This window comes from Aulostomus chinensis, chromosome 10, assembly GCF_037954235.1.
Source record: "Aulostomus chinensis isolate RoL2024-O1b breed Wild chromosome 10, RoL_Achi_v1.0, whole genome shotgun sequence".
NCBI lineage: Eukaryota > Metazoa > Chordata > Actinopteri > Syngnathiformes > Aulostomidae > Aulostomus > Aulostomus chinensis.
This window is the reverse complement of record NC_141329.1, coordinates 18,105,227-18,119,176: the sequence shown is the minus strand read 5'-3', so window position 1 is coordinate 18,119,176 and position 13,950 is coordinate 18,105,227. Positions and strand designations below refer to the sequence as shown.

Sequence of the window (13,950 nt, the reverse complement as noted above, 5' to 3'; positions counted from 1 at the left end):
CTCTCTCTCTCTCTCTCTCTCTCTCACACACACACACACACACACACACACACACACATAATAATACATCCCCAAACATAATGATAGAGGCTTATTCTTTGACCAATTCCATTATGGGGAATTGGACACAAACGTTTATTTTGACATTTTTATCAATAAATCCATAATCCAGTGATCCGACACATCAGACAAATAGAAAATTATGTCAGACAACATGCCCAATGCACATAAATATGAACACATTTGGCATTAAAATAGGAAAACAAAAATTAGAGGAAACATTAAAATTCACAGTGTGTATTAAAGGAGAGGTTTAGGTGTGAACACAGCGCGCCAGCTCGATAAAGCTGTCAGTGACCATACAGTTTCTTTTTATACCAAACTGAACACACAGTAAAGTGCCCTTTTTTTTAATATGTTAAAATTTGAGAAATTAGGTGGAAATACCATTTTTAAGGTTTGCAGATAAAATTTATTAAAAAATTCATCGCCCCATGAGATGAAAAACACATTTCCCCAGATTAAAGCTGTTTTTGCCAGATATGTGGTGTGTGTATATATGCATTTTTACACCAGAATGCCGTATTTTATCTTCTCATAAAATCAGTCGTTTGATGACTGATCCTTTACTAAATTTGCAACCAACAAAATTGCTGTCTTGGATTTTTATGCCATTTCTCAATACATTGTAATTTTTCCCTATTGACTTAGATTGTGAAAGACATTGCTGATGGGTTTGTAGTTTTGAACGTCACACAACCCTGGTGAAACGACTTTTTTCAGTAACACAATTGGACCTATTTACTCAGAAAATATTCATTAAATTTAAAAGAGACCGGATGATTAACTTACTCATCTGCAGTCAGGTTGGGGGTGAGCATACTCTAAAGAAAACACCAATCAATGTTAGTAATAAACCCATGAAAACAGATAGCCCTCTGACATCAGTTCCATTGAGCTGTTACAGTAAAGTGGTTGTTGTTGCATTGGCACACAAGAGAAGGCCCAGCCATCTTCAAAGCTTACTTTACATAAAAGTAAACAAAAATCAACAACAGGAGACAGAAAAATTAAATCAAGACTGACATGAGTGCATCAGTTAGTGTGTTTCAATTATCAGGTTCAGGTAATAAACAGCTGCAAATATGCACCAACATAGATGATGTGTTGAGGTTTGGCAATCTGACATACTGCTTCATTCCCCGCTCCATCATGTAATCCTTATCCATTTGTCTTTCTGTCTCCTCAGAAATCCATCCTTCTATGTAAGAATCTACCCATCTTTTAAAGACAACTTCATAGTGCAAGGTTCATTGGGTAAGAGGGAAACTAGACCTCCAGCAGGAGACAAGTTATGGCTTCTCTTGCTGTGGGAGACACAAAAAGAATAAAAATGGTAAATGCATCCCAATGAGATGATTTATTGATTTTTCTTGGCGTTGGGTTTGTTTGTCTTCTACCATCCATCCGCTCTTACCTGCATCTTGCTGTAGATCCAGGGCAGAACACTACTGACTTTGGTGTAAACACCTGGCTTGTTTCTTTCACCACAGCCAGATCCCCAACTGGTGAGCCCCACCAAATACCAATGACTGTCCTTCTGACAAACCAAAGGCCCACCACTGTCACCCTGGTTGGTAAACAGTCATAATTTCTTAATTAATAATTTCTTAATAAAATCTTTTTTTCAAAAGCTGAATTTTGATTGTGATGTGATTCTTATACAAATGTTACTACTCACTTGACAAGAGTCTTTGCCGCCCTCCAGTTTCCCTGCACAGATCATGTTGCGGGTCACAGCACCTCGATACACTTGAAAGCTATTACACACATCTGAGCCGATGATGTCGACAGTCACCTCCATCAGGTCGCTGGAAACTTTTTCTTTATTGGAGAGGAATAACATACTTTTAGTGCATGAATGAAAGAACAGAAATAAGTAGTTTATTCATTGATGTACCATAGCAAAAGTTAGACATTTATATCCTTTCTGAATTGCACTGGTGCGTTCTTTCCTGTCAATAAAGCATTTTTTTCTTTTCTCGCTATTTCAGACTTAGTTCCTGTTTTTCTACCTCCACCATGAATCACCAGCATGAGTGTTTGCATGTTTAAGCTTTATTTATGCAGGATAGGTTCTCAGAGAGTGAGACTGGAACACCCTAATCAAACAGTTACACCTGGAAGCTGTCCAGCGCAACCAAAGTCTGATGTGTGCCTCTATCAGGAACTAATCAAAAAAAAAAATAACCAGGATATCTTTAAGGGAGTTAACAGAACCAAACCAATAAGAAATTCTCACATGAACTCAAGCTGCAAACACAGGTCCACAGCCACAGCAAGAGGAATAAACAACAATCCTTTACAAAAATGACTTATTAAATCCCTAATGAAGAGAGCAAAATAGCAGATTGAGCCAAAGCCGGGAAGAAAAGCTCATTGACAAAATCGATATCTGAGCCTCATCTTACAGCATGCAAAAGTAATTGTATTCCATTAAGTTGATGGCTCACTCATAGGTATTTTTATGGTATTATGGTTATGAAGCTCTATTTGGAACAAGTGAAAAATAAATATTTATATTTGATAATCATTCACCAGGGAAATTATGTAAAATGCTTTTAGTGCCGGAATGAGCCTCAGAGGTGCTTGAAACAAGGAACTGGCTTTAAAACGTAGTGGCAACAGGAAGAAACTAATAAAGGAAGACTAGTGAAGGCGTTGTCTTTTCACAGGATCTTCCCGGAATGATGACATCATTCTCCAAGGGAATTGATTACTGAAAGGGTGATGTTTTTATTATACATTCTGATCTGGAGTAGGTTAGGTCTGCATAACTTACAATGGTGATGCAGTGTGTCCTGCTGAAATGTGAACCTCTTTCATGATAAAGAAAAAAAAAAGAACCTCAGTGCACCTCCCTGATTTACAAATCTTGCTTTGTTATACAGGCCAGTTTGCCAGTAAATCTCAGTTCTTCAGTTCCTGCTCAACTTGTCACACGACTGTCCTCCAAAAAGAGAGTACAGAATTGATTTATCCTCCGAAAAATCCTAAGTTCACTGTTCACTAGTTTTTAACTAAATCAGGTTAATAATTAGCTTGAATGTAGTAACGTGTGACAACATGTACTGTATGAAAGTTGGCATAAGTACAGTAGCTAGGAAAGAACATTTGGCCTATCTTGGTAATATTTTGAAAGGGTGTCATTTGTATTATTTCAATAAAATGGAATTTAATGGTGCAGTGGTCAGCACTGTCACCTCACAGCAAGAAGGTTCTGGGTTACAGTCCGGGCTCAGGCACAGGATCTTTCTGTGTGGAGTCTCCATGTTCTCCCCGTGCCTGCGTGGGTTCTCTCTGGTACTCCAGCTTCCTCCCACAGTCCAAAGACATCAAGTGGGGACGAGGCTGATTGATACTCTAAATTGACCGTAGGTGTGACTGTGAGTGTGAATGGTTGTTTGTCTCTATGTGTTGGCCCTGCGATGGTCTGGCGACCTGTCCAGGGTGAACCCTGCCTCTCACTCAAAGACCGCTGGGATAGGCTCCAGCCCCCCCCCCCCCCCCCCCCCCCCCCCGCGACCCTTAACAGGATATGCGGAAGAAAATGGATGGATGGATGGAATTTAATATCGTCCTAGTTTCGGCTAAATCATATTAGACTGTATTTCTTTAAGCATCAGGTAAACTGTGTTGTGTTGGAGATTGAATAAGCTTGGCAGCAGTCACTCAAAGTCTTATGTGAGCAAGTGAGTAATATGAGCAAGTATCATGTGTCATACATGTATGTAGTGCAACCTGTTTTAATTAAGAGGTTGTAGTGACTTCTATAGTCATAATTCACCACCAACGGCAAATGTTATTATTGCAATGTTAACACGTTATTGTTCAGTGTTCACGGTCGTGATTGTAACTTGTTAGCGGTAACCACTGTCCCTTTAAGGACCGCTGTGTTGTTGTTTTTTTTATGCAGCTAAGGAACTGCTAACTACGACAAATCGTACTGCAGAGTTTGCGCGCTTGTATTCCTTTGTCCAATAAAACGGCACACTCTCCTTGGTGTGCGTTGTGAGAAATTGTCGCCGTTTTTGAACTCTCACAATTTCCACAAGGTGTTTAAATGTCACAGTACAGCCTGAAGGCTCCCAAGATTTGTTTATCTGGTCTGGGGACATTCTAGTTGCTGAAGGTTTTTTTTTTTTCTTCCTTTTAACTTTTTTCCAGATAAAGATACAGTAAGACAAACTACTAAACCTGGAATCCAGTGAGAAATGTGTTAACTGGTCCATAATTTTAACATAGACTTTGTATGATTATATGGGGGACAGATTATAAAACAAGCTTGCATGATGTAATCTGCTGTTACATCTCTTCTCTCTGTATTTTGTTATTTGTTGGTTCTCAACTGAGCTTACCTGATCCTGTCTTAGTGGTGCCAAAACCTGAGGTCCAGCATTTAGTGCCATGAGGGAACTGTTGCAAATAAACTGGCAGACAAGCTGGTTGAACTTTTTCTGGAGAACACACAAGGATATAAATATTTCTGTTATTCAAAAACACACTTCTTAAAGGTATGGTAACACACATTACACAAGATTAAAGAGTTCCATGACACCATCTTGTTGTATGTATATAAGTGGTTTTCTTTGTCTATTCATATATGAAGGCCTAAGTCCTCCTTGCATAATAAGTGATGAATGTGTCAGTGTGGAATAGCTTTATAAAATGCCATGAAATTGCAGCTAGCAGCCCACGTGCAGCTTCAAGAATACAGATAAATGGAGAGTCTTCACTCCCTCTTCAAGGCCAAATTCTCTCAATAAAACCACAACACTGATCATTACAGTATTATATTTTATTTTTGGTAAAATGCAATATAAACAGTTTTAAAGTCTACTTAAAGCCGCATCCCATTTAGATAGAAATGAGATTCCTAATAAGATCTCAACACCTAATCGTACACCTTCTCTGTCAAAATCATGCACTGAATCGTACTGTATTGATTAGCAACTGGGTTGAATGGTATTGTACCAATATAGAGACTGTTGGATGTTCATTTATAACAGAAAAGTATTGAATCTTCCTACTGGCTCAGGATTGTTTTTGCCTTTGACTATTTTCCTTTCCATAAAGTAAAATAAGTGTTTAAAACAATTTACAGAATGAGTTATTAATTTGCAGTTAATTACAATGAACTGCAGGCAATCATCTGATTGTCTTGAAAGAAAGACATTAATAAAAATTCAGAAATCTATTTCATGAGCTGCTGTTGTTGTAACACCAACAAAAACTGATCTTGGTGGACCTTCAGTCTTTCTGTGTTAACGCCCCCTCAGACAGCAGAGGAACTGTCTTTCAAGCCATTAGTCCCCCTCTGAGTCACTCTACTTATTGCTAATGACCAAATACTTCCTGCCCACATGATGATGGTGATCATCATATCCTTCTGTCCTCTATCTTTTCAAAGAGGAGGTCATCACATTGGACCCCTCTCTTCCTGCATGGAATGAAACAAACATTTCAATTAAAAGAAAGGGAGACCTACCATTGAAAGTAACTGGAGATGTAAGTTTGAGCAGAGCGACATCTTGATCGTTGGACTTGCTATCGTAGTTTTCATTGAGTATGATCTTCTCAATCAGGAAGGGCTGAGTTAGTCTGTTCAGAGACACCACTCCTCCATACACCCTCCAGTACTTCGCCTGTAACGTTAAAGTGTTGCTGCTGCAGCAGCACGGAAGGAAACCAATCAGCGTAAAGTAAAGGACTCTGCTTATTTTCAGTGCTTCTTGTACATTTTTGCATTCTCATTTTTAAATCTGCCAGTTTAGTATGCTCCTGCTACATCGCAGCAAAACTGGACTGAAAATGATTGTGGGTCAGATTGTCTGAGATAGTCACCTCAGGAAGCAGTGAGCAGCAGTCGCCACAAAGTCAGGAGAGATCAGAACTCCTCCGCAGACATGGGATCCGCTGAAGTGGAGGGACATTTGCCAAGGCCACTGACCAACCTTAGCTACGCTGCCTCCTATGATGCGGGATGTCGACTGCTGCCGGCCACAATCTGTGAACAGGAGACGTTGTCAAGTTGTGTACAATAACCTAAGAATCTTCACTACGGAGCTGAAAAATATTATTTGTGAGTTCCAATGGAATTCAATCATGAGTGCATGTATGTGTTATATAATTCATTGTGGTTTACATTAAAACTAACAAAATAATCGTGTGTATGCATTAAAGGTGTATGGGGTACGGTATTAAGCCATATGGTAGTTTATTTTGTTCCCTATTGAGATTAATTTAAGAACTGATTTATTGTCATTACAACCATAATACCCTGAACAATTTAGCTCAAATGTTCATGTTGTTATGGTCAGTGTGCAGTGATATCTATCATTGTTAGGGTTGTGGTAAGGGATTGAGCAATGTAAAGGATGGTTAAAGAATTAGGAAAGGTTTATATCAATGAGATTTTTTCACATGCAAATGATAAACTGATAACTGTAAATAATCCAGCAATTGCTACAATTTGATTTGAACTTTCACAATGTTATGTCTGGAAAAAAACAACAACAACACATTTGAGATCAGGAGACATACACTAGCTTTTATGCAGTTCATTCTGCTTTACTCACTGCAAAAATGTATTTTACCGCTGCTACTTCTTGACAACATCAGCTTTCTTCACGTCCTTCTTTTTCTGTGTTTCTACTCATGCTCAAATTCATCGAAGCAAAAAAAAAAAAGCCTGACTGTTCTAAAACAAACTGAATCAAATGAAAAATACAATAACCTAGATACGTTAATCAGATGTCACATAATGGGACAAAGATTTTTATCTGACACAAAATATCAGGCTATACTGTTTACAATTTAATAATTTAATATAACTATAAATAAAATGATAATCTTATCATTGCACGTAAACACATTAAGTGATGGTCACCACTACAAATATAGGAATATATGGATGTGTGCATGTGTGTTCATGACAAACAGAAAGAGAGAGCTCATATGTAAGTGTAACACATGACTACAGGAACAGATGGAGGCCCCTTACCCACACACTGCAGGGAGACAGCCTCCTGGTTTGGACAGGAAGAACTACGTAATAACACAACGAGAAAAACATGTCAGCTTGTGTAAACACATGTACATATTACTACTGATCTTGCAGTACTCTGGGCTTAGCAAAGGTGATCAGATATTTGATGACAATGATTCTATTTTTGTGAGCTGGCAAAGAACATAGGACAAGAATATTTACCTGACTTTGACCTGACCCTGGATATATGAAGATGGTTTGCTGGTCAATGTCAGAGTATTGGATGCCTGGGATTTAATACTGTTGGTCACATAGGACCTGGAGAAACACAGAGGAGTTCAACAGGTGAAAACACAGACCTTTTGGTCAAAACCATGCTTGATTGGGTCTGAAAACTCATTCTGGTTCTTTCACACTGAGACGCCCCAGAGACACCTGTGGAGAATCAATTCCCCCCATAACACACAGCAGCAGGTGAGAAGAAATTAGATGGATCTCAGTGGGTAATTTACAGGTTTGTGACAGAAGCCCAATAGTTGAGCAGCTACTATTGAAACTGAGTCTGGCAAAATGAGTTGCTGAATCACTTCTTGTTGTTCACACACACACACACACACACACACACACACACACACACACACACACACACACACACACACACACACACACACACACACACACGCGCGCACACGCACACACACGCACACACACGCACACACACACACAAAGAAAGAGACAAGTTAAGGTTGTGATACTTCACCCCCTGAAACCTAGTTCTGCGCAAGTCTGGTCAGCGACGCCCTGGTCCCAGTTGCTATAGCAGACTGGAAGAAAGCGGCCATCTTCAGATGTCTTAACATTCAGTCTCCAGTCTGGCCCAAACCTCACTGGGGACAACAAACAGTGAGTGAAGAAAGCTGTGTGGACTCAGATATCAAATATTACTATCATATTTTTCCAACATAATGAATACAGGGATGTGTAATAGCGTCTTCCTGGCAACTGAAGCCCTTTAAAAAATTAAAAAAAAAAACACAGAATCACTGTACACGAGGTAAAGTGACAGGGGAATGGACAGAAATACAACTTTAAAAGCAAAAGAAAACTCCCAAACACTTTCTTGACTGATTACTCTAAGTTTAAATCATGTTATTATGTTCACCTAACCTCATTAGATTATCTTAACTCATGGCGGTAGTGGTTTCTCTTTCAAAGAATCTTATCTCTTTCACAAATATGAGAATTCAGTCTGGTTTCTGTCGTAATGGTCTTTGACCTTTTGGTTGTCAAGTGCCCGTCCTTCCACACCGTCTGTCCATGTATTAGAGTGATGATTGTCTGGTATGCTTGTGTCTCGTGTGCTCATTCTCACCACAGTTGGTTTCATCAGAGCCAAGCTGGCAGTCTCTGATTCCATCACACTTCACAGTGCTGTTGGGGCAGACCTCATTCGTATCCAAAGAGGGCTCTTCATGTCCATAATCATCGTAGTCATCGTGGAAGATCGACACCGTTGCCATACTGGTGCCATAACGCACTGCCATTGGGATACAGTAGTAAGTGTCAGGTATTTGCTGTTCATCATTGCTGATGGAACTCAAACAAATTCTGAAAAAATATATAATTCATATTACCATAGAAAATAATGAATAACACTAAAATCATAATTGTATGAATGCAAACCAGATGCTGCTCTTAATGTCGTATTTCTGCTCAGTAAAACTTTAAAATAAAGCCATATATTCTAAGTTGTGAACACATTTGAAACATTATTATAGAAATGTGACCACATACATTTCCTATCTTCTTGGAAAGCACAAGGACATCTAAAACGCTGTGACTAGCTTGTATTTTTCATGCACTTAAAATACTTGACAACTTTTAGCAGCAAATGAATACTGATGGCAATGACCTGAGTGAATAAATATTTTCTACCTCCAAGCCAGATGGCAAGTACCAGCAGACCAAGCACCAGAAGGAGTCCCCCTGACCCTCCAAAACACTGGGCATTTCTTCGACAGCATGGCTTTCTTTTACTCATAGGGGCTTCGAAAATAAAGAAAAAAATTTAATAATTATATAAAATACCTTCAAAGTAGCGCATGCTTCTTGTGTGGTTAATTTGCTGCAGATACTCACGATTGCTTGAATGTTGCACTTGGGCAACTGTCACTGGTGGAGGATACTGGGGGATGTAGTGCGGCTTGGTGGCAGGTGTCATGCCTGGGCCCATGCCATACACCACCTCCTCATAGGGCTTCAGAGGGGGCTGGGTGTGCACAGCAAGAGAATAATAGGGAGGCGGGGGCTCGTTCTGTGAACAGGAGATAGAAATACACAGGTTAGTGAGATGTGAATTCTTTGTCCTGGGAAACAGCCCTCCACCCTACATGTAATAAACATGAAAGCAATAGTTTCGCAGACAAAAGACAGTACATGCAGTTTGCTTGCGTGTTTGTAGGACTAAGCCGATAACTTTTGTGTCCATTACAATCCAAATATCATCATATGTTTAGTCTACACCCAGGTAACACCCTTATCCACAGACAGGTGATGTATCCTGGCAACAGTGTCTATCCATCTGCTCTTTTCATTCACAGTTCCCAGCGGCCGTTAATAACAGACTTGATCGGCCTTTGTTTTTGTTTTTGTTTTTTGTGATAGATAGGCTAGCATCGTTCTCCCGAGGAGGTAAAATGGAAAGCTGTGATGGCAGTGTTTTTAAGCTAACAACTCTGGTTGGATGACTCACGTTAATTAAAAGGCCTCGCAATTTAGTCAGACTCTTACAGGCTAAACAGCAACCTGCCAGTCATCCTGAACCCTTTCCACCTTGTTCTAGGTATTTCTGTCTGTCCTCAACAGCATGCCTGTCACAGTATATTTGGTGAAGTTGTAAGACAGTAACTACAGTGGAGTAGATCTCCCATACCAGAAAAAGACACAAAAAAAACAGTCTGTTTTGTCTGTATAGGTTTTTGATATTAAAACAAGATATTATCTACAAAATGTTTTGACACATGACATACAAATGCATCCTGCTATATCAAGAAACTTTTATGTTGTAACAATAAAATATTTATGTTCTAACATTAAATATATGTTGTAGTACAATAACTTACATTGTTATAAAATATCTTCTTGTCTTTCTATGTTATAATGTGATACCAGTATTATCTGATGTCACTGTGCTATCACCACACTTGATGTGACAGCTGAATTGACCAGTATGGCATAGAACTTAAACATATAATCTGGTATGATTCATTAAGTCATCTGTTCTCTACACGCTGTTGCCTTATTTCAGCTTTAGTTCTTATTGGTTTGAACATGAAATGCGTCCTATTTCAGAGACATTGTTTATTCTTGTATCATGATAAGTTTGTCTATCCTAATAAAATGTGACAGTATCCCGTAATGAAAAAAAATCATAGACATAATGTGAAAGAATATCTACCTCATGCAGTTTGCTTGCGTGTTTGTAGGACTAAGCCGATAACTTTTTGTCTCCATTACAATCCAAATGTCATGATGATAGATCCTTGTGAGAAATGGTGAATTCATACCTCCCCAACCTCCCTTAGGCCTGGGGAGCCTTCTTTAGAGGTTTATGGATTAACAGCTGTTGTTTTGTGTTGCTGAAGAATGTAAGATTGTAACTGACCAGTAGGGCAGAGAACACCTGGGTTTGAGCAAAGAGCCTTTGATTTATTACATCATGATTTTGTAATTCTTCTGTGAAATAGCAACTCTCCACATTTGAAGAAGAATGTCTTCGACATACTAATACTTTTTCTGGCCTGGCGGCAATACTCTGCCCCTAACTAACTGTGAACAGTGATGTGATAGATAATACAAAGATATGAGGTATAATAAGTGTTTAGTTCAATGACTTGATTTCTTTTTTATTTGTATTGTACCAGCACAGAGAGCTCTAAACAGTAGAATCCAGACAACATACTAATGAACGTTTGATGGTGCTACTCTGCGGCTGTGGTATGTGGAATGTCACTTAAAGAAAGATATGAAAGTACATCATGGAGAATGTCATGTGGCTAAACTTGTTTGGGGTGTATTGCACTGATCACCTGTTGTGTTAACTCTTCCTTTTACGTGAAGTGATGCATTAGAAAGAAGCAGATTGTGTAGCATGTGATAATCTCAGAGTCATCGTCGGTGTGTCTGACGTGATCAGGTTGTGTGATTGGTAACAACAACAAAACCTATTGCAAAAGTTTGACATGTACAGCACCTTTGATGGTGTTTCACATCAAAAAATCCTGAAAATATTTGTGTCAGATGACTTCTCCAATTAGGTCACTTAGGTTTTGTGTGTACAACTGTTTGGTACAGCGAGAATGAAAATCTAGCCAATATGAATATTAACTAAGGCCAGACCGCATTCATCTCTGTGGTCAAACCTTCAAAAAGGGGGGGAAAAAATCCTTTTTTAAAAATGAGAAAGGACTTATTCTGTTGAGGTAGGTTTCATAAAACCATTTCTATGGCTTGCAGGTCAAGTTTCAATAAGTGCCTATAGGCAGCATACACCACTCTTAATTGAAGAAAAATGGCCGCGCTGAAATAGGTGGAGGAACAGGTTCATCATATTTCTTCACAAAACCTGAATGGATCATCTTGCATAATGCGCATTGTCATGGAAAATTACTGAAAATTATAAGAACATAAGAACATGAGTACAAAATAAATAGTTGTGGCTTTGATTTTTTCTCTGCGGAGGTGTCCTTCATGAGCTGAGATTGCACAACATTAAAAAAAAAATCTTCAGTTACACAGTAAAACAGCTAGAAACTTTTTTCAACAGAAAAACATTTAGAAAGGGAGATGAATTAAGTAATAATTGAAGACTTTAAGGAGAAGCTTAAGAGTTGGGTCATCCACAAAATAATGCCAGAAACCTTTCTGATGCTTTGTACGACTACTAAGTCACTTTCTATCGCTTTTTCTATGTAAACTGACACAAATAAATTCTAAGATGTCACTCACAGTTTATTAAAGTTTGAGTATAATTTTAAAAGAGGAAGTTAAAAGTGAGATATGATACCATAAGGTACAATGGAGGACTGAGAAAGTGAGACCTACCGTGTCATTCTTTGCCATTGGTCTCAGCAATAATAAACTAGCAGGGAGGGCAGAGTGGAGGTGAGAGCATTTTCAAACCACTCCTTCACTCATTAACACACTCTCTTCTTCCTCCTTCTCTATTTGGTTTGTTACTGGCCTTCATCTAAACATTCACAGCCATTCTGCCTTCCCCCCTCCACCCTGTAGCACCTCCCACCTACAGATCCCATCATTCTCTCAGTCCCTTATTCTTTTCCTCACAGAGACGGGCGTGCCTATGTGCACCAGTTTCTCACCTGGCTAGACTGGTTTCATAGCAGCTTGAGATTGACAAAGCTGGTTTCACAGTATGAAGATATCCTATGTGGCTCAAATGACACCAGCTGTGTCAACCTGAACCAAAATGGCCTCCTCTCCACAGATGACGACACAACTTTTATCAGAAGGTTAAAACTATTTTAAAGTAGAATGCCTTATCTCAGAAATATCTTGTATTTTTTTTATATGTGATTGTTTATGAAAAATAAATTCAAACGTATAACAAAGGAAAGTTATTTACTGTACATGCCTTGTAGATTGTTAACAGTCCATTAAAAAGGTAAATTATCAGGAAAGCTCAGACTATTTATATTTTCTATTATAATCACTGGAAGGATGAAGGGGAAAAAGTCATCTTGTCATTGGCACAGAAACCTTTTTATGGAGGAATAATGGGAGAGGCTAACCTCAGATGAAATACACTTTTTTCTTTGATAGAAAATCATCATAGACATAACACAGGAAACATTACAGAATAAGAATAGAGTGACAGAAATTATACAGACAGTATGATTTGGCAAAGAAGTTCAAATATTTGGCGGCACGGTGGTGCAGTTGTCAGCACTGTTGTCTCACACAAGAAAGTTCTGGGTTCGAGTCCCGGCTCGGGCACTGGATCTTTCTGTGTGGAGTCTCCATGTTCTCCCTGTGTCTGTGTGGGTTCTCTCCGGGTACTCCGGCTTCCTCCCACAGTCAAAGACATGCAAATGGGGACGAGGTTGATATAATACTCTAAATTGACCGTAGGTACAGTATGAATGTGAGAGCGAATGGTTGCCTGTCTATTGTGTTGACTGGCGACCCCTCCAGGGTGTACCCCGTGACCCTTCACAGGATGAGGGACAGATGGAGTACAAATTTTGGTGTTGCAGTCAAAACTGACAATTTACATGACTCATAACTATTGCACTTCTATCAGGTCTTAGGTTGTCACAACACTCAACATTTGAGCATTTAAAAAAGCTTTGAGTGATTTAGTTAATTTTGTCATAACTCCGGTGTTCCAAAAATATCCACAATGGAAATGATCATTGCAGTTGTAGAGATAAATGAGTTGAGGTACCGACAGAGATGTCTTGCTTTAATCATTAATTTAGAGGAAACTTCCCTGCAGTTACTCATGTTAACCACCAGTCTATGACATTAACAATACAGATCATTTCTATTTGCAGTTAATATGTAGTTATAGTTTGTAAGACAATGGTCACACATGACCATGAATATAAAATAAATAAGGGAAGCAAAGAACATGACTTAGATGCGATAACAATATCTACATGTGCTACTACTTTCAAAAGGCCTACTTCTCTAATAGGATTTGTTGTGCATTTGTGTGTGTGTTTGTTTTTATATCTTAATTTTACAAAACTATTTTCCTCTCTTATGTTATAGAAAATGTTGGTGTTATTGGTACCTTTTATTCCTCCAATTATCTTGAGGGCACATTTCTAATTCATTTTCAAGATGCCTTTTGTGTTTTGTCCAGCTTTGCATATTAT

At 38.8% G+C, this 13,950-nt stretch overlaps 1 protein-coding gene across 1 annotated transcript; it reads right to left on the bottom strand.

Moving 5' to 3' along the window:
• Positions 1–84: 84 nt before the first annotated feature.
• Positions 85–12,293, bottom strand: tmprss13a (transmembrane serine protease 13a). Its single transcript, XM_086216225.1, has 13 exons — positions 12,152–12,293; positions 9,188–9,362; positions 8,984–9,094; positions 8,421–8,585; positions 7,809–7,935; positions 7,271–7,366; positions 7,064–7,107; positions 5,905–6,067; positions 5,549–5,727; positions 4,419–4,517; positions 1,742–1,884; positions 1,478–1,630; positions 85–1,367 (listed from the first exon to the last, which is right to left on the bottom strand). Exons 1-13 carry the CDS (start codon positions 12,167–12,169, stop codon positions 1,353–1,355), a joined length of 1,488 nt encoding a protein of 495 aa, XP_086072351.1. The 5' UTR covers positions 12,170–12,293; the 3' UTR covers positions 85–1,352.
• Between the last annotated feature and the right edge of the window lie 1,657 nt (positions 12,294–13,950).